At 38.7% G+C, this 23,757-nt stretch overlaps 1 protein-coding gene across 1 annotated transcript; it reads left to right on the top strand.

Moving 5' to 3' along the window:
• Nucleotides 1–570: 570 nt before the first annotated feature.
• Nucleotides 571–23,757, top strand: CWH43 (cell wall biogenesis 43 C-terminal homolog; the record flags this gene model as incomplete). Its single annotated transcript, XM_079534224.1, has 16 exons — nt 571–613; nt 1,350–1,541; nt 5,097–5,217; nt 5,375–5,529; nt 6,746–6,947; nt 8,281–8,369; nt 9,917–10,171; nt 13,798–13,923; nt 15,147–15,226; nt 15,885–15,990; nt 17,019–17,154; nt 18,531–18,680; nt 20,180–20,324; nt 20,905–20,966; nt 22,024–22,179; nt 23,667–23,757. The coding sequence occupies 16 exons, from the start codon at nt 571–573 to the stop codon at nt 23,755–23,757; spliced, it is 2,109 nt and encodes a 702-aa protein (XP_079390350.1).

Here is a 23,757-nt window from a genome sequence, read left to right as displayed (position 1 = left end):
TCACAGCTACAAATTTAAATTTTATGCATATACATATACTAAAAAAATTCAGCATTTGTTATACAATTCTTCTGCCTGAAGCTGGCAGCAATGACCATGGCTGGGTTCCTATAAACAGGGCTTCCTCTAAAAATCAACAAGCACCGGGGCTTAAACCTTAACCGAGAAATCCCAGCAGAAGAAATATTTTTTTTAGCGATTGCTGCAGGCGGTACTGCTTATTAGAAGCCCTTAGCCTGCTGTAAAGCATGGACGGCTAAATTAAGATGGCACAGTGCCGTCCTGCCTTAGCGGTCCGTGCCCTACAGTGCGTTAGAGGGAAAGGGAAGCCGTTCTCGGCGAGCGGCAACTTCTGCCGAGGCAGCGGCTCCCGCAACCGCGGCGATGATCCCTGCGTAGCTGCCACAGGACGGCGGTGCGACCCGCAGCCCCGCAGGGCAGGACGCGGCCGGCCGCTCCGCCAGGTGGCGCTGTGGCGCCCGTTCGGCGGCGGCCGCGTGCCGGGCGAGGCGGGGCGTCCTGCCGGCTCTCGGCCGAAAGGGGCGAAGCCTGCGGCAGAGCGGCGGGCCGATGGATCCTCTGTGGAGGGCCGTTCTCTCGGAGAGCCTCCTCGGTAGGTGGCGGCCGGGCCGGGGGGCGGCTAACGGCTCCTCGGAGATGGGGGGACAGCGCCGTCTCGGGAGCAGCCGGCTCCAGTCGCGTGCCCCAAGAGAGAAGGCGCGGCGATCGCGGCACCGGGGCCGTCGAGCCCTCGCCCCGAGGTCCGTTGCGGAAGCCGCCCGGAACGGCAGCGCTGAGCGGTCAGCAGAGCTCCGCGCCTGTGGCCGGCAGCGGGCTCGGGCTCGGCGCGCCTCTTACAAAGGGTACAGAAAGTCGCAGCGCCGTGCCGCGAGCCTCTGCGTGCGGAGCCAACGAGCCCTCAGGCTGGGGGTCAGTGCCCAACCTGTGCCCGGAGCGAGGTGTGTCACAGCGCTCGTCGTCTCCGGCCCGGCACTGAGGAGCCCCGGGTCGTAGCGGGTTACTCACTGGGGTGTTTGTTCCTTCTGCGAGCTGACCCTTCCCTGGGCTGAGCGATCCTCGCTCGGGGCCGAAGCAGCGGCTGCTGTCGTCGCACGGGAGAAGAGCTGTTTTCTTATCCTGTTTCGTGGGAAGATGTGTTCTTTTAACTTGAAATGGCAAATACTTCTGTAAAGAAGTGCTTTCTTTGAAGGTAACTACAGCCTGCTGTTACCTGAATTACTTTCAAAATTATTTATTATTCTGTACATAGAGGTATAAAATGGTACTATACATAGTATGCTATAAAACCATACTGTGTGTGATATGTATTTGTTTTTCTTCTCTTTTAGGCTACATTTCTTGGTCTCTGTACCATGCCCTGCCACCGATGATTTATTACTTCCCTCTGCAGACACTGGCACTTACTGGTTTAGAAGTTTTTGCAGTTGCCTTCTTGTCTCCAGTATTCCTGATACTTGGTCCTTGTTGGAGGCTGGCTAACAATAAGTACATCCTTGCTCTTCTGAGATTGACTGTGGTTGGTAAGCATGCACTGCTGTGAGTTACAGATTTCCTCCACCCCCCCCTCCCCTGTTCTTATCAAAGCATAAGAATAAACACTGTGAATTTCCTCAAGACTCCAATGATTGTGGAATGATGTAGGAATAAGAAGTACTTCCTCTTAAACTCGTGCATTATTTTTCTCTTGAGTATGTTCAAAGGAATATTCTTTGCATCCATTGTGGTAGTTTTTAGGTTAGTACTGCATAATTAAATGCAATCTCATTTCACCCTCTATTTTTAGAAGCTTTTAAATTAGTGCAAATGCCCAATAGCAAAAAGGTTTTCAGTATTGCACAGAAATCAGTAAAGCAAGTGCTTTTTTTTTTTTTCTATAGCATTTCTTTGTGTCTAACAACAGATAAATTTGGGGGTAGTATTAACCTGATCTGCCACAAATTAAGCGTTCTTCTTAGTAGATCTACTTTTGAAATTCTGAAATATGACTTTTTTCTTCATTATGTGTATCTGTATGCATGCATTGTATTGCTGGGTTATAGGCTCACCCTGGGTGAGAAGTGACTCACACGTTCTGTTGCACAAGAAAAGGGTTTGACCATAAATTCAGAATAGAATTTCTCACTACCCATCCCACATGTTCTGCCCTAAGCCGGGACATGCTGGATTCCCTTGCATTCTTCAGCAAACCAGTGCAAGTCTGTCTTCTTGTTGATTTTGTAGAAGTTTGCCGGGAGGCAGGGCTGTTACTGATGAGTTTGCAGCACCTGTATGAGGTCAGAGATGAGAGTATCCATCCTGCATAGGGGGAGAGTGCTGCTGATAGGTGGCTTCCTGTCTCTTGCTTGCAGTTCCTAGCTCCTTATTTATCAGTTTAGGATGATAACCAGGGAATCACTTTCCTATTTTTCTTGGTAGAGAACAGAAGAGGAAGATCTTATTTACTCTGTTTGCAGTGCTTTTTTTTTTTTTTTTTTTTTTTTTTAAATCCTTGTTTTTTACCTTTAGAACTGAACCCAGCTTATTGGTGTCATGACTTCAAAGGAAGTGGAGTTCTTCTATTTTTCTGCTCTTTCTGTACCATCATTTCTAATACTTTTTAATAAGCTTTTCAGTGAGTGGAGTGTTGCACTTCACCTTTCTGCAGCACTCCTCAGTGCATTGCTTTCTACGACATTTGCTTTTAGAGGGTAGAAATGAGCAAGCATTTCAGACTGCACTCTGTGTTCGTTCCGATATCACAGTAATACACAACTTGCTGTGTTTATTGAAGATTAGTCATTTGGATCATCTTGTTGCATTTACTAGCTCACTTTGCCAGAAGAGGTGGAAACTGCTGAAGTTTGTGTAGTTCTTTTTCTGCTAAATAAAAAAAGCAGTGGTGGGCTTGTTGCGCTTTGTGAAGTCTCTTGGTTTATACCTGTTTACTCACCACAATCATGGAAGTGTTAACTGAATGAAAAGCCAGCACCTTCAGTAATAAGGTGGGGAAAGGATGTGTTAATGAAGATGCTCACCGGAGGGCTCCAGAGCTTGAGGAGGCTGAGGCTGTAAGCATCCTCAGACAGGGTATCCTGAGCACTGCTGTACACAGGTGAGGCCTCCCCTTCATTCCTGCCTAGGTTATCAGTGATTGTGTCTGCTGCTATTTTCACCTTCCAAACACTCCTAATTTTGTACCCCCTTGGCTACTGTACACTATGTTCTCTGCCAGTTCTGATGTACTGTATTCACCTTTCAGTGCTCTTCAGCAAACATCCACGTTTGGGAAAGATGTGAAAGGACATTGCTCACCTTCTTTGGTCCTAGCAAAGAGTTTAGCATCAAGTGGTGATTCTCACTCTTGCCTCCCAAGGTTCTCAAGCACCTTTAAGTTACCAAATACGCTTGCACAGGCAGCTCTGGGGTTTAGGAATATCTTCATCAATTCTTTTACTTGGTTTTCATCACTTGTATTTTAAATGATTTCAGTCCTACCGTAATGTGCCTCTTTCTCTCTTGTCCCTCCCCTGGTTTTTTGCTTTCTTTCTATCTTCGTGGCTAGGCACTTCTTGCTTCTTTCTCTTTGAATCTTTTTTTATCATCTCAGAAAGACCCTGTGCATGCATTCCTATTCCACTGGAAATAGCCAGCCTTTAATTTCACAGTGTTTAATTAATAAATAAATTTGGGAAGCTATTCATGCTTAGCTGAACTCAGAATATTTAGAACTTCTTAAAATTTGTTTTAAATAATAATAATAATAATAATAATAATAATAATAATAATAAAAAAAACCTTCCCTTCTCCTTCATTATTGTCACTTGCCTTTTTTTTTATCCTGCCAGGAAGCTTTATTTTTCTCTGAAGCTTTTTGTTTTGATTTCCATATCCTTTCATGCTACTTTGTGTTCTCTTTAAAAAAAAAAAAAAAAAAAAAAAAAAAAAAAAAAAAAACCAACAACAACAACAAAAAAAAACCAGCAAACAACCCTTCTGGCAGTGCACTTGTGAGGCTTTGTCTTCAGACAACACATACAGTAGATTTACATGTTTGGTTAGATATTTACATTTTGGGTGTATTTGCTCAGCAGCCAAAGGTGTGTCTAATGTAAACAGGCAAACCCACACTAGCTCTAACCTGGCTAGCACAAATGATGAAAGCGAGAAATCTGTGTGTGTTGTATGTGCAACCTGTGCTAAAGTCCGTGCACAAACATTCACTACACTCCATGATTTCATTTTGCTATCTTTGTGTCTTTTGCTGTAAGCAAAATGGGCAAATGTGCAGTGCCAGGATCAGCAATTCCATTTCTACCCTTCCGTGCTTAATATCTCTTCAACTTTAACTCATACTGACTTAGCAAAGGGCTGCCAGCAAGCAGTGTTTCTTCTCCCTGTTTGTCACTAGTTCTGGGTCACAAATTTGCCATGCAGACTGAAGTTACATGAAAGCATGTGCCTGACCCCACTTGAACAGAAAACCTGCTATTTGAAACTGCTTGTAAAAATGAGATTTCTGTGCCTTGAGAAATGGAAGACACTGCAGCGTCTCTTCTGGTAAGTGGGGGAGTTACAGTTTTCAGTAACAAGATGGAACAGGCTGTTGTTGGTGGCTCTGGAGGAAGATGCTGGGCCAAAGCAGGTCTTGTTTGCACCAATTGCCTTCTAATCCTTGTGCAATGCATTGTGACTGCTTTTTTTTTTTTTAAAAAAAAAAAAAAAGATGGACCTCAACTTTTATGATTTTGATTCAACCAAGTGCACAGTTGTGAAATGTCTGTATGCTTAGATACTTTATTTATATTTTATTTATGAAATCAATAACCATAAGTGTTTAAACTAAGGCAATTGCTGCAATCTTGGGTAACGTCATCATGTTTTATTCCTTTTTTTTCCTGAAGATGCTAACTGTGGCAATATCATATATTCCCTGTCCAAACCTTTTTAGCTTATTCAGAAATGCATAGCGTTGTGTTTGCAGATGAATGGCATAGCCATTGGAATTACAGATAAGATTGAGCTAACGCACAGGAAGTCCTCGTTACCAGTTCCCTGTTGCCCACTAAAGCAACCTCTGCGTGTGTGTTTGTTTGTAGGGAGCTTAGCATCATACCAGGCTCCAAATGCTTCCATTAGACTGTTCATCTTGGCTGCTGGTGTTTCTTCCTCATTGCTGGTTCAAACAGTAACATGGTGGTCAGGAAACAGTTTGCAAAGGTATTTTTTTTTATACTGATGGAATTATGAAAGATGTCTGTCTATCTTAAAATATATATTTATGGTTTGGTTTTCTGAGGGAGAAAACAAGATTTGTTTTGTTTTGTTTTTTTTTCCCCTTTTCAAATGTGTTAGTGATCTAAAATGATTCTTGCAGGTTCATCAGGATATGGGGCTTCATTCTAGGCAAGATGATGCTCCTCATTCTTCGAATCTGGTATACATCACTGAACCCAGTGTGGAGCTCACAAGCTGCCAATACTGTCATGCTGACAATTGGTTTTGTAGCAGCAGTGGAGCGAATTTATTCAGGTAAACACATTATAACAAAGAAAGCAGTTATGAAGGTGTCGTAAGGTATACCTGTCTAAGTATTACAGACTTTACAAACCATGGGGTACTTTCATTTTCTCAAAACAAGACAGAATCTGTGTTTCAAACCCTGCAAGCTGTAATAAGTTAGACATGCTAACTAATTGCAGTATCAATAATGCAGCAGTAAAATAAAGAAATAACATAGCTCACTAAAACCAGAATGGGTTATCCTTCCCGCAGCAGAAAACATCTGTGGTGTTACTGTTATTTTCCTAATTCAATCTGCTCTTTCAGTTCTTTCTGTCAGTACAATTTTTTTTGACAGAGAAGGGAAATGAGATAAAGCTAAGGGACAGCTGATGTGGCAAAGCAGACAAAAAGAGTTGGAATAACGGGCAAATTGTGTTAGTCAGAATTCATACAAGTTGTTGCAGCATCTGGGTGGAGTGCATGGCAGTTGGTGCTGGCAAATGGTAATCATGCTTTAAAAGTGTGAAGGGAGTATCACCAAAGACAATGAGGCTGGCTTGGTTAGCTAGGGCAGCTCATGTTAAATTCTGAGAAGTTCCTTCCTTCTCAGTATAACATGAATGAATTAATTGAAAGATAAAACCTTGTCTATGTGTACGTGGGTATAAGTTGGCACTGTGTGTTTGTGTTGTGCTTTCTGGCTTAAGCTAAGCCTTGACTTTCATAATAATTTAAAAGGGAATCTACTGTAGGAAATGAGGAATGGAGTCTACTTTTCTCCTATGTGACAAAGCAGTGTGTCAATGCAATTAAAGGCACTCCTTTCTCCTCAAATAAGTGAGGAAAAAGGAGAAGGAAGAGAGTTTTTCTGGCTTCTTTGGAAGTGTCAGGTTGTGTTCTTATCAGAGTTTAGAGTTTCAGAGAACAGAATCCTCTGAACAAATTCCAATAACTTTTCTGCTGATTTTCAAAGACTCTTCAATGTTTTACATTCCAATAAGATGAAGAATAATCATATGGGCAGGTTGCCATTTTTGTACGTTTAAGACCAATGGCTTTTCCTGGTAGACCTAGGAATCTTACTAGAGATTTTTGTCTTATCAGTTTTCACGAGCAATCAAACAAGTTAGCTTTTGTGGCTGTTTAACTTGTTCTGGTAGCTTTGTGATCTTGGCTGTTTCTTAATAACCCTTTTTGTTCCTGTTTGACACGTTGCTCCGTTATATTCCTATTCTTATTCTAGTTGAAGGCGAGAGGAAGCGAAGAGCAAACACTACCGGTAACACAGTTAAGGAGACAGTCTCACAGCCTAATTGGCTTTTGTCAGGAGTTGCTTTTGGCAGCCTCATGTTCCTCACCGTTTGGATATTTGGGGAGGTCTCGCTAATTTCTAGATGGGCAGTAAGTGGACATCCACATACAGGTCCAGATCCTAATCCGTATGGGTGAGTGCCTGTGGTTGGTTGGTTTCTTATTCTGTTTTGTTCAAATAATTGAAAACAATAATCGAAAACCAGTGTCACCGTGAAAATTGAAACATTTGTTCAACTTCACTTATTTCTCCCAAAAGGAAAGGAACAGACATGTTACATTACTTAGTATGTTATTGGATGGAGCTTGGTTACTAGAAAGAGGCTGATGGTATAAATGTTTGTGTAGAATAAACTGGGTACAAGATACTTCTCACAGAGAGCTTAAGAATAGGGGTCAAGTGATACTGACTTGTTTTCTCATATTTCCAAGCATTGCATCTGCACAAATAAATCCTATTTTTTTTTCTGTTAAAAAATGATTTTTATGTCCATAATAATAACACCTCATCAGCCAGACTGCAAAATTACTTACTCATTACTCATATATATATATATATATATATATAATTACATAATACATAAAATTACTCATTAGGACTGAAGTTGAAGTGCTTGTGAATGAGGTGCATCTATAAAAGACAGTAAATGAATCTAGCAGTTGATTTCATCAAGAAGGTAATAAGAAATTGTATACTTTGGAAACTGCTTGCTTTTTTTCCCTCTTTTATTATTAAGCATCTATGTGCAATATTACAGGATATGCTTCTGTAGAAATTTTAGGTGTTAAGAATTTAGTCTTATGCTGTCAGTTGCTCACCTAAGTTCCAAAATCTAGAAAGAGAGTGGATTAGTTACTGATAGCCACTTATGTGTAGCTGTAGGTGAGTTAGTTAATAATTTAGAATTAGCACTTAGAGTTACTCAAGATTGTTAGCAATTTTAGATGCTACTCAGTCCCTATTTAATTTCATTGAATCATGCAATATCCTGAGTGGGAAGGAACCTTCCAGGATCACTGAGCCTGGCTCCAAATGGGGACCACCTAAAATTCAGACCCTATGTCTGAAAGTTGTTCAAATGCTGCTTGAACTCCTTCAGGCTTGGTGCTGTGCCCACTGCCCTGGGGAGCCTCTCTGAAGTGACCAGAATACTTCTTTTTAGGATGGCTTCAGTGACAGGCTTGTGCTGCTGAATGCAGCTCATTTTATACACTGTGTTGAACAGCTGTTTTTTGCAGCTGGATGTTGGTTGTTTTTTACACCAGGTAAAGGAGAGAGTGTAGCAGGGGGTGAAACAAAGATATTTTACACTGAAGTCAAACACTCTTTAAAATTAAAGGATTATAAAATACTACCAACAACCCTTACTTCTATGTCTAAAAGTTTATTTCTGAATGCCAGATGTTTATAAAATAAAGTTAAAGTAATGTACGGTTTCTTTTTCCTTTTTTCTTTTTTCTTATTAGTGGTACAGTTCTGTTGGGTCTGGCTCATGGACTGATGCTTTCATTTTGGAGTTGGTCCTCTGTTGCCAGTTTTGCCTGGTTTCTTATAGGTAGGAGCAAGTCTGGAGCAGAATTTTTGTTTTTATTACCTTTAGTTATGCCTTTGGATTCTACATCCCCTATGAGAAAAGTGAATTGTTAATCAGAGCTACTTTATCACTGGCTGCAGCATGTGCATATCTAACCAGTTGACTAAGGGTTACAGGCCAAATCTCCAAGTAATTGCAGAGCAGCATTGTTCTCTTAAGAATCCCTTGTTGAAGTTCTGTTCCCGTGAGCAGCATTTCGGTTCTCATCATCTGTATTGTGCAAGGCTACAGCTAGGGTTATGAGGCTGAGGTGACAAGCCCTTGGATTCTGCAGGAGGCACAGTAACTTGTAATGTGATGAGAAGTTCACCTAGAGGCAAGGTTATGGTTTGCTTCCTTAGTTGCCAAGATTTCTTGGCAATAAAATAATAAGAAAGCAAAAGCAGTTCTGCTGAGGCAATGTGTTTGTGAATCAGTCTGTGTACAGTGAGCCTGCTGGGAAAAGGGGTCTGAGTGCTGGATCTGCACATCCATTTTCAGAGAGAAATTATATAGATGTGCCATAAAAGCCATGGAGCAAGCCATAGAGGAGACAAATATTGTTCTGTGATTTTCTCATAGGAGGTGTTTTTTCCATACTTTCTCAGCATGGATAGGTGCAGCTTGGTTTAGGCTGTAGACACATCTAAGAGAAATTGACTGGCATAAATGCTGTTTAAAAAACAAACAAACAAAAAAACCCAACGAAAAACAAAAAACAAAAAAAACAAACAACCAAAACTGCTGCTTTTTGGTCTTAGCTAGTTGCTTGTGGATCATTTTTATCAGGAAAGCAGCACTTTCCACAAATGTTTAATAATTGGGACCTCAAAATATGGAAATCAAAGGACATGCACACTGTTTTGCTTTTTTCTTACCTTCTCTTTTGAAGCATTGAAGAGCCAATGCTTTCAAGTTACTCTTCACAATTGTGAAGACAGGAAATTTTATGTGAACTGAGTTACTCCTAGAACTACTCTTCAGAAGCTAAAAGAAAATAACAAATACCAGGACAGTCTCAGTAAAAGCACAAGAGTTGGCAATGCTCAAACTGTCATTTGCCCTAATAATTAACCTCTTGGTGCAGGTGTCAGTTTTAAGAAATGTGTGTTCAGACTGTAGTGTATGAGATTTGATTTTTTTTTTATGTAAGCACATCAAAGTTGATAAGCATTATATAACAAGCAGAGCTATAAGCATCTTAAACTATATAATCTGTTATTATGCATAAACTGCATAATAACTGTTGTGCTGGAAGAGCTTTGCGTAAGAAAAGCAGTTTGGATTTGGCTCTTTAGATTGTCTCTCTGCAGTCTTTTTGCTGCACTCCTTCAAGTCAATAAGCAACCTGTAAGAGAATGAGATGTTGAGAAAACTAGACAGTAACCATCCTTCTAGTGGTACCATGACTGCAAAGCACAGTTACATTTCCCAGGACTTTTTTTCTTTCTTCCTGGTGAGAATGTTCTAAAGAAGAGGGCAGATAACAGCTGACTGTGACTGACTTGTTTTTTTCTGTCTCTTCACAGGCATAGCATCTTCAGCTGGTCTCCTTTACTTACACACCTGGAGTGCTGCTGTGGCAGGCAACATTCTTGCTGTCTTTACTATGTGTGTGTGGCCTCAACTGGCTGGGCGCTTTGTTGGCTGTCTGCATCCTGGAAAAGCCATGAGTACAGCCATGTTCACCTATGTTCTTGAATTATTCTTCTGTGTGTGGTGTACAGCTTATAAATTTGTACCTGGAGGAGTTTACGCTAGAGAAAGCTCCCATCTTCTTTTAGGTACATGTATGACTGTGAACAAATATTAATATGCTTGTTTCAGCCTCAATCATATTGTCAAAATATACATAATGTATAGGGTTTGGTTTTTTTTTTCCAAATGCTCTGTGATAAGAGTTCCAGTGAGAAAGTTAGTGGAATATGGAAAAAATCTACTTGTACCTTTACTGTCAGACATAGTTTAAAATGTGGGCAGAAAATGGAATGTAGTTGAGAGAAAATGAAAAGGTGGATAAATAAGCCTGATAAATAAGTACATGAGAAAGAAAGCTGTTAATCAGGCATCCCAAAAATATGGTTGCACTGCTATCCAGAGTATGAGTGCATCTGTGTGCCAGCTATCTTTGATAGTGTTTTGGTGTCTCAGGTAATAATGTGCTTGCTGGGAACTTGGTATAGGAAGGCTATTAAGTCTTTCCGGGACTGTAACGTAATTCAACACATGGTTTAGTTCTGCTCCGAGGACCAAAGTGCAGCATCCTGCTCATCTAGCTAGTCTGCACTTGAGACCTGAGCTTCATTTCCACATAATTGTACCTTACGTTTTGCGGACATACCAGTATGTTTGGAGGAATGTTGATAAGCCTGCAGTGTCAGAAATATGCGTACAGAAGAGGGATGGGAGAAGAAAAGAAATTGTCAGATATTTGCCAATGAGGAAGAATTGAGGTGAGCAAATATAAAGGGTTTAGCAAAATGATCCCTTGATAGGTAAGGAGGTGGAAATGAAACCAGCCCTTTCTAGTTTTGTCTCTGAAATAATTTTCTTAGTAGGTATTAATGTGTTTCAATAGTATATTTCACTAATAACACTTAAGGAGTGCTAAACATTAACTTGGGCTAATTGTGTGGTGCATATGAAAATGTGACACATTATCCTATGTTGTCCTTCAAAAGGATTAATGAATGCCATGCTTGACTTGTTGCTTCAGTGGCTTCAAATTTCAGAAATGCCTTTCAGCCGCTTTCCTCCAGTCTAGTTTCTTAGTTTGTATATAGAGCTTTACATATTTCAGCAATCACTCAGGATTTTGCTTTGTTATATTTTGAGGAGGGTTCCATTACATTTACTGTAGTTGGCTTTGTTCTGTAAGCAATCCAGTGGACCTCCAGAAATTGTTACCTCAGTACATTTAGATTTATTTTTTGGAGTTATTGGAAGAAAGCACATGGTGGGGAAGTATTAAATGCTTTTTTGGATAATGCTTTGAGAAAAGGAAAGCTATTATATAAAATCCCTCTCTATCACTTCCTTTGAAATACTCTTGTGATTGATTCACCTAGCAGGATCACTGAATAGAAACACAGAGCTGATCATAACTTTCTCTCTGGCAAAAACAAAGTTGTGAACTTAACCTGTGTCGGGTGATAACACTACATGAGCTTATTCAATGTGAAAATGCAATTCTTGGCCTTCTGATGCTATTGCTTATCAAAGGCGTACAAGTTATATTATGAGGCTATGTATTTATTGCTGTGCTTCCTTTACAGCCTGGCTTTCTGGCAAACTACTTTTTTTTTTATTCTGGTTTCTTTCAGGTGCAAGTGCTATTTCTTGCTTTCTCCTCCTGTCCAATATCCTGCCTTTCTCTTGCCGTGTTTTGGGTAGGGAACAGCACTGGGGGAAGTGACAATGAAAGTAAGATTATTATATTCAAAACTTCTGTGCTACTTCACTGTGATGTAACATAATGCTAGGGGGTCAAATATCTGGTTGCCCATCAATTTTAATGGCTTTGAAGTATGCTCCCTTTGAGAAGGATTTTGTGTGTACCCACTTCTGCATTACACTACACCCATCTTTGTTTGCCAACTTTTACACCTAATGTAGCATGTAGGACCTATAAGAAAATTATGAGTAACAGTTATTTTATCTTTAGCTATAACTGTGAAATAAAACATGAATTCTGCAGTTAATTAACCACGACACAAAGATATTGAAGACGTGCTTCCACCAGCAGAACTCTTACCCTGTTCATTACGCTCCCACATTTTCTTTGCAGATAATGGGACACTAAAGCTCCCAAGGGATGAGATAAGAGCTTGTTATTTTAATCTGCTCTACCTATCCAAAGGAAAACATATTGCAGCAGTTACTTCTCATCCTACTGCAGTCTGCTTACACTGTTTATGGACTATTGTTGAGTAATTGCTCTTGGAGTTCCTATATAGAAACATGTTAATTGTATCTTGGTGACGAAGCACTTCATTTGCAGTTTAACAGACATCTAAAATCAACAGTGTAATTTTTCATCAAGCTCCTATGTTAAGAATCTGTAATATGTAATGTAACTTAATTGTTCTTGTTCAGGTTAATTCTGGTAAGCTTTGATAGCACTGAGCTGATGTGAGAGTTGTAGCTGTCAGTGGGAGCCTGGAAGTATTTAGCATACAGAATCCACCCTGTACAAGCCTTTTTGACCCTACAATGGTACTGCAGTGCTACAAAGGTCAATCTTGGCTTGAGTGTGCTTGGGGAGCTATGGAAGTAGGTGTTAGGATACACAGAAGTGGAGAGGTCTGTTGAAATTGCTTTGCCCCAGATCAAAGGATTAAAATCCTTTGATTTTGTTCATCCCTGTTTGTTCATTGTTTTATGTTGTTTATCCCTGCTGATTCATGAACAGAGGAAGGGGAAATGTGGCTTTGAACAAGTATTTCATTGACTGATAGAATGTTCCACAGTGGTGCCCACCAGTACCAGCTGAGTTAAAATATCTGTGTTTCCATAGTGAATAATGAGACAGGCTCTGAAGCTTGTAGTTTGCACCCAGTGCAGTCTAATGCTGGGGACCAAAATGTTATCTGGTGATGTTGTGATCTTGGTGGGTTGCAAGGGAAGAACAAGAACAGTTCTGAGCTGCATCAGTGTCAGCAGCCCCCCTTGCTCTCCTCCTGAAAAACCCCAAAATGGTCTGTGTTTTGGAGCTCACTGTAGTGAAGACAGAGTTCATGATATGAAAGGGGCTTTGGCTAGGTATTTTTGTTAGCTTTAAGTCTGTTCTTAGTTAACTATCAGCAGGCTTAATAGGTTTGCAGCATGCTGTCTGTCTCTCAGGTCCCATTTGTTTGTTCACCCCTCTGATTCGCATGTATTAAAGCTTAGCTGCAACTTATTTGGAAAAATACCCAACAAATATTATAGTTTTGAGCTTCACAATCTTTTTGTCATTATTTTTCAGTGGAAAGTGTATTCAGTGTTCAAATAATCTTTTGGCTTTGAATTCTCACTGCAGTACTACTGTTTGGAAATAATTATTTTGAAATACTTATCAGTGTCATGCTTAATGTCACAAACTGATTTTAAAGGGAGCAATGTCTGTGTCATCAATGTAAATTAAAACTATTACTGCTTTGCAGTATGCCTACAAGACCTTCCAGGCAGAGTTAAGGTGACTACTCTCACAATGATAAGTAGGATAGTCTCCTTTAATTAATCTCATGTTGCCTGCATCACTGCATTTGCTATGGAATTTATCTGTTTGTGCTCTGACTGAATTGTCTTTGCTGTTGGATTTGTACGTTTGAATGTTGCACAGTAGCTGGAAGTTTACTAATGATGCATTTATGAGCAATCTTTAATAAGTTAGAGCTCTACAAAAAAAGCTAATAAACTATTTTTACAGGGTTTATTATGTTATGCATTGGGCTAGACTTTCTAACAGGATCCAAGAAAGATCTGAACTCCATGTTTGAAGTGAAAAGCAACCAAAAGCCATTTTTTAAGATGAGTACAAAATACATTAAACTATGTAAGTATAATTTTACTTCATCTCTTCTATGACTCTAAGATGCTATCTGAGGACAAAGCATAATGTAGTGCAGTGTTTTGCTCAGATGTTTCAGAGGTGTTTTTTGGTGCTAGTTCTAGAGCCAGGCCTGTAGTTGGTATTGCCAGTATTGCCCTAGCTCCAGTTTTGATTAAGGTATATACTAACCTAGAAGCTGATTCTCTATGATCATGGTGGTGAGAGAGGCTATGCTACCTCTTAAAATATATTAAATGATGACCAAATGGGGACAAGAGAAAATGTAAACAAGGATTTGGTATCGTTTGTGGTTTCATTTTGGTACATGAGAAGGAGGCCTCTATGTATTTAATTGCATGTAATTATTGTCATGCACGCTTTCTGGAAAAAATTTATGGAAGGTTTACACAAATTTTATTGTGGAAGATGATGTCAGAAGAAAGAATGTACTCCTAATGTTAGCAAATATTAAGCAACTTCATAAGATGCAAAGATGCTTACAGGATCAGATGAGAGATTATACAAGTCTGAGTATGATGAGGAAGGACTTGCAATTGATTACCAAAGTCATTGTAGATTGTGAATGCCACTGTATAAATAAAATAACCACAGAGGGATTTGATAATCAAATTACAATGTGCCAAACCCTGACAACTTGTAAGTGTTCATTGTGGATATGTGGGGGGCTATGTGAGCTCTGAAATTGCCTTCTGTGAAGTTGCAGTACTAGTCCAAGCACCTGTCAGTTTGTGAACTTAAACAAGGACTACTCTGAAGTCAGGCAGGGATCACATCTTTTTCACATCTGGAGACTTGAGAAGTAAACTAAGTTTTCTTCCACGCATTATGTTAATACAAAATAAAGATTGCATGCTACAAATGTGTATCTGGAGCATGGAGAGGAAGTAAACATGATGTTTACTTATATGTTGTAATGTATTCTTCAGTAAGTATATTTTTTTTAACGTGAATATTACAAGGAGTGTTGGTATATGTGTCTGCTCAGCCTGTTTTCTTTTGGAGAATGGGAGTGTATCTGTATGCATACAGATAGTAAATGCACAGCTTTGAAATTGTGTTATTTCTGGCAAATGTGGCAATATAAATACGTCAATTCCCCAATGTACGTGTAGCAGACCTTAGAATGACAGTACACCCAATTCTGTTTAACTGCAGTAGCATTATTTCCTGCTTTAAAAACAGCTTTTCTGTGTTTCTGTTTCAAGTATTGTGGCTGTTTGTTGGTGTTGGTTTGCTAGGATTGGGTCTACGTTATAGGACTTATGAGAAGAAGTTGGGCCGAGGGGTGAGTAGTGTGTGTATGAAAGTGGTCATTTTCAAATATACAGTGAAATGTGTAGCTGATAACTCAGACTTAAGTCTTTATATCAGTACATATATAAATCTGTGACTTGATTACTCCTCTAAACTTAAACTTCTGATGCAAATGGTTGCAATTATGACTTAAACTTGCTTTCTTTTTTCTTTGATCCTGACATAGCCATCTGAAACTTGCTCTTGACATGTTTCTCTGGTCGGTGAATTTTGTCCTAGGGAGAACACTGATGGCAAAAGCAGGAAAAGATGCAGAAAATATGAGAACTGAGTAGAAAGTATGTGTGTGCATATACAGTTGGCTTTCTTTTTAGAACTTGTTGAGACGTGTAGTACAGAAAACAGCTAGTTACTCTTAGAAAGATTAAAAATATTCTTTGTCTTTTTCATATTCATGTATTTACTATAATTGTTGCAAATTCATTTGAACTACAGTGACTTTTTGCCTCCAGATAATACTGCAGATTCTTCTAAACATACCTAAAGGCTTTGTGATTCTGATAGCTTTATTAGGAAAACATAGTGGTTAAATTATCTCCACTGGGTGTCTCTTACAGCACTGTGTATCTGATGTTGAATGCAAAGGTATAGTATGTAGAATGTGACTGTTTTTCTATCTTGTTTTTGAGGTTCCAAAAAGAGATTTCTCTGCTATGATCTGGCCTTTTAGGTTTGCATATGACAATGAAGGGTGGTCCAATTTGGAGGGATCTGCTACTTTACTTAATCAGACAGGTAACTTTTTTCCCCACTTCATTTATATTTGAGAGGCTTCATATGGAGAAAGAGAGAGAAGCAGGAATGTCTGCTAAGTCTTTTCTTGCTTTAACATAAGATCTACTGTCTTTTCTGGAATTTGTGAGCTGTTCCAGTACAATCACTTCAGTTAAAAATCCATTTGCAGAGATGGTTATTTTTCCTTAGATATTAAAGGGGTTTTTGTTTGGAGGAAATAATGTTTGTGATCATCAATATCATTTTTTCTCTTGTATTGCTGACAAGTCACTTATCTATAGAAAAAGCCTTTGCATAAATGAAATAATAAATAACCTTCCTTTGGGCGGGCCTTTCCTAGCGGCTACTTCCCTTAGGAACCAGGTAGCTCTTCCTGTTTGTTGTCGCCAAAACTGCAGGAGGACTTGTTATGTGACAAAAATACTCCTCAACATGCTAATATAGTAGGCCTGTGGTGCCCTGGAAAGGGGAGGTTTCTGTGGGAAATGGGACTGGGAACCTTTCTATCACTATGCTTGTTGGCAGATGGAAATTGCTGTAGGCTAATGAATTATTTGGACAGCAGCAGCCTGCTTCCTCTTGCGTAAGACCCTTTGGAGAGGAATTGGATTTGGTAGATGAGGTAAGTGCAGATGTACTGTGTAGCAAGTACGCATTAATTAAGTTGCAAGCAGTAGGCTTGGTGCTGTGTTATTTGTCTGTGTACACAGTGAATGCCTTGTGCTTTTGAAATGCATCACATTACGTATGCGCAGGCCAGGTGTACAGCATAGTCTAATGTGTGTCTGCCCATGTGGCAAGGAGGAGCTATGGCATCCAGGCATGAGTATGTCTCCATTAGAGGCTTTGTAGCCTGTGGTGACCAAAAGTTTGGGCATCAGTTGGTTACCAGTGTAGGACTGGCCCTGATTGACTCCTGAAGAACTTGTGTCCATCCATGTGTAATCAAAAGTAAAATAACTATGTTCTGTAATCATATAAATCATGCTTACAAATCACAGTTACTAGTTCTTTCTTTCCCATTTTAGGTGCAGATTTTATCACTGTTCTGGAAAGTGATGCCTCTAAACCATTCATTGGGAACAATGACCCAACAATGTGGCTAGGAGAAAGACTAGGATTTTACACAGATTTTGGTCCAAGTACGAGGGATCACACTTGGGGGTGAGTCATCTTTACGTGCATGGGGAAAGTAAATCAGTGGAAATACTCCACCAAAACACAGACAAAGAATAATTGGAATAATTATGACAACAGTTGCTTGCTGGAGCTTGACTTCAAGAGCATGTGCTGATTCACTAGCAGTACAATGCAATGCAGATGAAGTTGTCTCTTTATTAACAGCAACCCATTCTTGATGCCTGTACCTGCAAGCTACTTCAGTATTGGTGATGCAGAGAATGGCATCCTGCACCTTTATGTACAGATTTGGCAGTATGACATTTCAAATAATCATATCGGCCTTCCTCATTTACAACTTTAGATTTCAGACTTAAAAATGCGATAGTAATTGGAAAATGTAACTGTAATTAGAAACACAGAGTTTATTAAATTCAGGTTGGGTTGCATAGTTGGGAAATGAGCACGTGTGTATTTGATCAGAACTTTTTGTGTCTATTTTTATGTTAATGCTTGAACAGTTACCAGTTGGATGTCTTTGAACATCTCTGCAGTCTGAAAAATAGTGTCTTATGATGTGTGCGTTTTTTGTTAGTTTCTGTTTCAATGAGGTTTACGGATCTGTATAGCAGATGGAACTTCTAGTGTTGTTGCAAAGGTTATGTAAGTTTCTTTGTATGTGCAGGGAATTCAGAAACTTTTTTTCTCTCAAAGCCTGTACCTTTAAATGATGCAAAATGGGACAGACAGGTAACTCTGAAATTTTCTTCATTGCCTATTTTGAAAAACCTAATGCAGAATGGCTTTAAGGTTGATTCTAATCAGAGGCTGAAAGAATAAGGAATCTCCTGCTTTAAAGATGTATTTCCACCTGCTTCTGCTTTCAATAAAATGCTTTTAAATTACTGGTAGTATAAAACTATTTTGTTTTGCCTGGGAATGTGAATTTTGAAGGGCTTCAAAGTAAGAATTCATCTATGTTATAAATACACCTATCAGAAGACCACCATTCTTTTGTAGATGGATGTATGTCCTTGGGTTGTTGACAGTCTGGGCTTGAATATGTGTTCCTCTGAGATACCAAAGCAGCGTTCCTTTCTGCTCCATTCACAGCTCATCTATAAAGATGTCTGGGCTTATGTATATCTTTTTCTTCTTCTTTCTGCATTATTTATAAACTACTCATATACCTTTGTTACCAATTTTGGATTGTGAATGAATTTAGTAAGCATTTTTAGACTCGTGCTTAAGTCGTGTTTTACAGACATGGAAGTTCAGAAATATCCACGAGAAATGGTATAAATTCTGATCTGATGCTTGAGTTTAGGGACCATTAGACTTCTGGTCACATTTATCTGCTTTGTTCAGATTAGCAATGCAAGGAAACTAGAAAGCTTAACTCTTTCCATCTTTTCCTATAGGATTATGGCACTGTCAAGATATCCAATTGTAAAATCTACCCATCACCTTCTCCCTTCTCCAGAGGGAGAGATTGCACCTGCCATCTCCATGACTGTCAACTTCACGGGGAGACTGGTTGATTTTGTTGTTGCACACTTTGGAAACGAAGAGTGTGTATTCTTTTTTGAATGTGGTGAATATTAATGAGGGATATTTTTGTGATGCTCTATGCAGTTGCATTTTCTATTTGTGGCAATATCTAAGATTGTTTCTGTTATTTCCTTAATATTTGTTTTAATTTTTGAAAACATGAATTTATGAATTGGATACAGACTATACGATACAAAGAAGCTGCTCAGAAAGCAGTAGGAGCTCCCGTTGTCCTGTATTGAGCTTCTTCCCTTTCCCCATTGTAGAAGCTGCGCTGCAAGTGTGTTTATGGATTTCCCTTTTACTAAGCATGTATGTCAGAAACTGATCCCGGAAAGAAATTCCGTTCTGTGTCTCACACAGATGATTGCCTCTCTGAGAAACTGTGAAAGTAGAAGAAAATAGCTCTTCCCCACAGAGACCTGAGATAAAGATGAAGAGGAAAATAGGGGGAGACGCATGGGAAACAAGTACAAATTAGATTGTGTTTTGAGATTAGTGAATTTCATAATTAATGGCAGGCACAGCTGCTTTTTTCAATCTAATAATGCTGATTAGGATGGCACAAACTAAGAGACTGGACAACTAGGGATTTTTAAAGACTATTTCTATAATGGTGTTCTTTAAAAGAACCCAACTTCTTGAGAAGTGTATTTCTAGAAGGAGCTGTTGAGTGAGCTGGCAACTTTTCATATATCTAGGTCAGGCTGCTATTCAAATAGTCTTCACCTTCTCTCTGTCTGCTCCTTGTCCCTAATGCATTTGCTCCAGTCAGAATTACTACTATTCAGAAAGCACAGCAGCATTTCAATTCCTATCTTATTTTGGGATTACAAATTCTAAAATCAATGGTCTGTAGCCCAATTTACCAAGTGTTTAAAGTGATTAATTTGAAGAATCAGTGGAAGAGAAGTGCCTTGGATATTATTACAAGGACAAGGGCTGCTTTCCAAGGCAGTATTTTACCAGGCTGTACTTACATTATTACTTTTGGTCATGTTGGAACTATTGCGTAAATCTGTTAAAAAGGTGGAGAATACTTGGCAAATGTTGTAAATGCGGATGGGATGACATAGGTCTTAAATCACATTTCATAAACCATGTGACCCAGACTTTAAGACTACTTTTTGCTGTGATTTGTCCATCATAAGAGTAAAAGGTTTTGTTGGCATGTCAAGTCCCTATTATACACCAGACAGCCTGTGGTAGCGCAATTAAATTTCAAGTGCAGGCAGAGACAAAGCCTCAGATAACCAGAGGCAATTATGCTCACATCGCCTAGTAATGAGATAGGTATTAAAACCAAAACTTCTGGTTTAGAAATTTGTTGCTCATGTAATAATTGGGCAGAGAACCCTGATTACGTCTACCACTACCATGTGGCTTTTATTCAACATAGTGCCCATTTTGCTGAGAAATAAATAAAAAGGCGTCAGCCTCATTTCTGTTTTACTGTCATATAGCAGAAAGAATCTGAGCTAAAATGAATGTATATTAAATTATTTTCTACTTCTTTCAGAGAGGACTTGGACAGAAAACTTCAGGCTATAGCTGTTTCAAAGTTGTTGAAGACAAGCTCTAAGCAAGTTGTATTTCTAGGATATATCACTTCAGCTCCTGGATCCAGAGATTATACTGAATTAATAGAAAATGGAAATGTCCAGGTAATGTAAAAACAGTGCTTCCTTTAACAGTTAGAGATAATAAGTATTTGAAACATTAAATTCAGGATTGTAAATGGGTAACTTAGACATACAAAGAGAGATGTACATTTTCAGAGTCTTTAGCTACCTAATGAAATGCGTAGAGTAGATGGAGTGGATGAGGCAATCAGAGTACATCAGTTGCCACGAGGGAAATGCCAAATAGTTAGCAGAAGAACAAATTGCAATGAGGGTTTTGAAGTCTGAGAGTCCCAGAGTGATCCCCGTAGATATTAAAAACGTGGCTGTGGAATCACTGAGCAACACACTTATAAGTACTTTGTGCATGGGGTTGAAAGTGAGTGAGCTCCACAGGCCCCTTCTAATGTTAAATTATATGATTGTTTTGTTTTAAATTTAAGTTTTGCACTTTGTCAAAAAGACACTGTGTTTGTTTTCCCCTTTCTACCTTGCAGTTGTGTTAGGCAAAACATTTCTCTGCAGCAGGTTTATACACTGGTTGCATTGGTTCTGTTACTGATTTGAAGCCTAGCCATAAGGAAGGTTTGCCTTGTTTGAATTTTTTTTCTCTTGCCCATAGGATATTGACAGTACAGATCGTGACAGGTGGTGTAGCTATATTATGTATCGTGGAATAATAAGGTATGTTAAAGAAGAGGTATATTAAATTCAACTTGTGACAAAAGATTTTACACTTTTCTGTAGCTAATTGTGTGAGATTCTTACATTCCTTAACAGATGTGTATGAGCAGTTAAGTATGCAATGAAGTAATGTGAAACATCAAACTTGAGAAGAATTGGTGTATTTCTAAATATAATTAGCAAAGGCAGTGTTAGGAGTTTCATCCTTCTATGTCAAAAACCATCAGATTTAATCTGTTTTGTTAATATAAGAGCACTTTTTCCAGGATCGAAGCTCTGGCTTTGCAGCTTCATTCTAAAATATGAAGGCTAAGCCCTAATTTGTATGTGACACAGAAAATATGAATTATGAGCTATGATTGTAGGGTATGTTCAAATAAAATGCTGATCTAATCCAGCCAAGCTTTATGCTGGATTTAGTGGAAATTTTAACAGTGTAAAGCCCATACTGAAGTACTTTCCTCCGCCTGGGATGTATGCACTCCATATTTTGTAATACCAAATTGCTCGTAAATCTTTCCTTTGCTGATGTTTGTACCAGAATGAAATTCAGCTTATTCCAAAATAACTGCAAATTCTGCAGTGGTAAGAAAAGCATACTCACTAAACTAGATACCTGTCATAAGTAACTGTACTGAGTAAAAATACCCCACCATTTGCAATCTCATTTTTCTAGTTATTCATGCCACTGATACCTGAGTTCCTTTCTTGAATTTCAGAATCTCTTCAGTGACATTGGTGAGCTTATAGCAGTATGCATATGCTAAAACTGTAACTTTAAACTTAAATCCCAGATCTAGAAACTTAATTTATTTTTGTTGTCAAGCATAGGTTCATGTCTCATTTTTTCTGCTTGTGACATCAAATAATGATGCTCATATTCACAGTGCACTTCAAGATTTTTAAGGTGACAGTCAGAAATGAAAAACTGTATTGGTAGGTTAAATAATATCTCCTGGGAGGGGGAAAAAAAAAAAAAAAAAAGGAACATAAATTAAGAGTGCGATGAAGCTGCCTTGAGTTATTTCTTCAAGCTAACTCTTCTTGTGTCTGATAGGTTGGGCTATGCCCGCATATCTCATGCTGGTTTAAGTGACTCAGAAGTCCAAATGGCGAAATTTAGAATCCCAGATGACTTAGATAACTATGTTGACAATGACAGAGTTATCATTGATCCCAGCCAAGTTCCTGAGGACATCCGTTTCAATCCCAGGTCAGTATCATATCTTATAAAAAAATTAAGGAGATGATATACCCGATGTCTATGAAAAAGCTAGTTCTTAAGGTGGTCAGTACCAAATCAAGCAGAAGGTAAAGAGGCAATAAATTCTGAATTCTGATTCCACTTTTTTTCACTGACTTGGCATGTGCTTTGGGAAAATCAGCCTGCCGTGTTGCACCATAAATTGAAGGTAATGGTTATTTCACCCAGATGATTAACCTCTGAGATTATTTGATAAGGATGTTTGCCAAGTGATGTGGTAATTCATTTTATAGATGGCAAATCTCTTATGTTTCTCAGCTCTCTGAGTATCAGGATCTTAACACACAGTTACATAGAACACAAAATACAGTATCTGTGTTAAATGCTCTTTGTATAAGTATTTTAAAATACATTATGTAACTTGAGCAAATGTCAAGGAGGATATCTGATGCAGTTTGTTACATGTGTCATGAGGTAAAAAGGACAGGACTTTAACATGAGAAATTATTTCTTGATCGCTGTTTTTTTTTTTTTTCTTTCTTTTGGCATTGCATGACCAAGAGAAATATGGAGAAGGGTGTTTATTTTAGACTGAGTATCAGTGGAGAATCATGAGGTTTGAGAAATGTCTTGCCACAGAGGAACAGCTTCCAGCAATGCCAAGCTTACTAAGTTAACTTATTTCTAATTTACACAGTACAGAATACATGTGGAGATGCGTATTTTATATACACCGACAGTTAAAGCAGGTGTACTTTTTTTGTTTATATCTCAATCACTGGCTTCCTGTCTAAGCAGAGATTTGCCTAGATGAAACTTGCGCAAGGTTAGAACTACGATTTCAGACTTTTCATATTGATTTCAGTTGAGACTTTTTTTTGTCTAGTTCCTTCACGTCTGCCTATAAGCAGGAAAAAAAAAGTAAAAAAACCGATAGCATTTAGGAATTGGTTTAACTTTTTCCCATTAATTGCGCTTCTTTTGAAGTGTATTGCAACTATTTCTTTTATTTAGCATTATATATATATTTTTTTTCAAATCTGTCTGCCTCGTAGGCAATAATCAAAATCTTGAGGCTTAAACAGAATGTGAAAAGGTTTTGACATAATTTTTGAGAGATCTGCGGTATTAACAGTAGAGCTCAGTATTTGCATACAGTGGAGAGTGAAATAATATCCCAACTGAAGTCAGTGGGAAAGAGCATAGGATTTTACTGGATAAAAGTATCTCTCACCATGGTCAGTTGGTGTTCCATTTATAGAGTGCCCATGGCATTAATCCAATCAGTATAATTAAATGTCTCCGTCCTCACAGACCTCTAAGTAAGTAGCTGACTTAAGTTGTGATTTATGTGTAAGCTGGATAGAGGCCTGTTTCTGAAATCAACTGTCTAGAACATTAAGAAGAAATATTAACTATACTATAGAAGTGTATGATTTAATTGCATGAATTAAATTTTGTTGTAATGTTTTTGCCTTATGGAATATTTTTCTCAGGTTTGGATCTTATAAAGATGGACATAATTATGATGAGAGTATTCATCACTTTCATATGAGCACCCCTAAATATTTTAAACAAACAAATTAG

Source organism: Tetrao urogallus (genome assembly GCF_951394365.1).
Source record: "Tetrao urogallus genome assembly, chromosome: 4".
NCBI classification, from domain to species: domain Eukaryota; kingdom Metazoa; phylum Chordata; class Aves; order Galliformes; family Phasianidae; genus Tetrao; species Tetrao urogallus.
The sequence above is the reverse complement of the archived record's forward strand: the minus strand, read 5'-3'. Positions and strand labels throughout refer to the sequence as shown.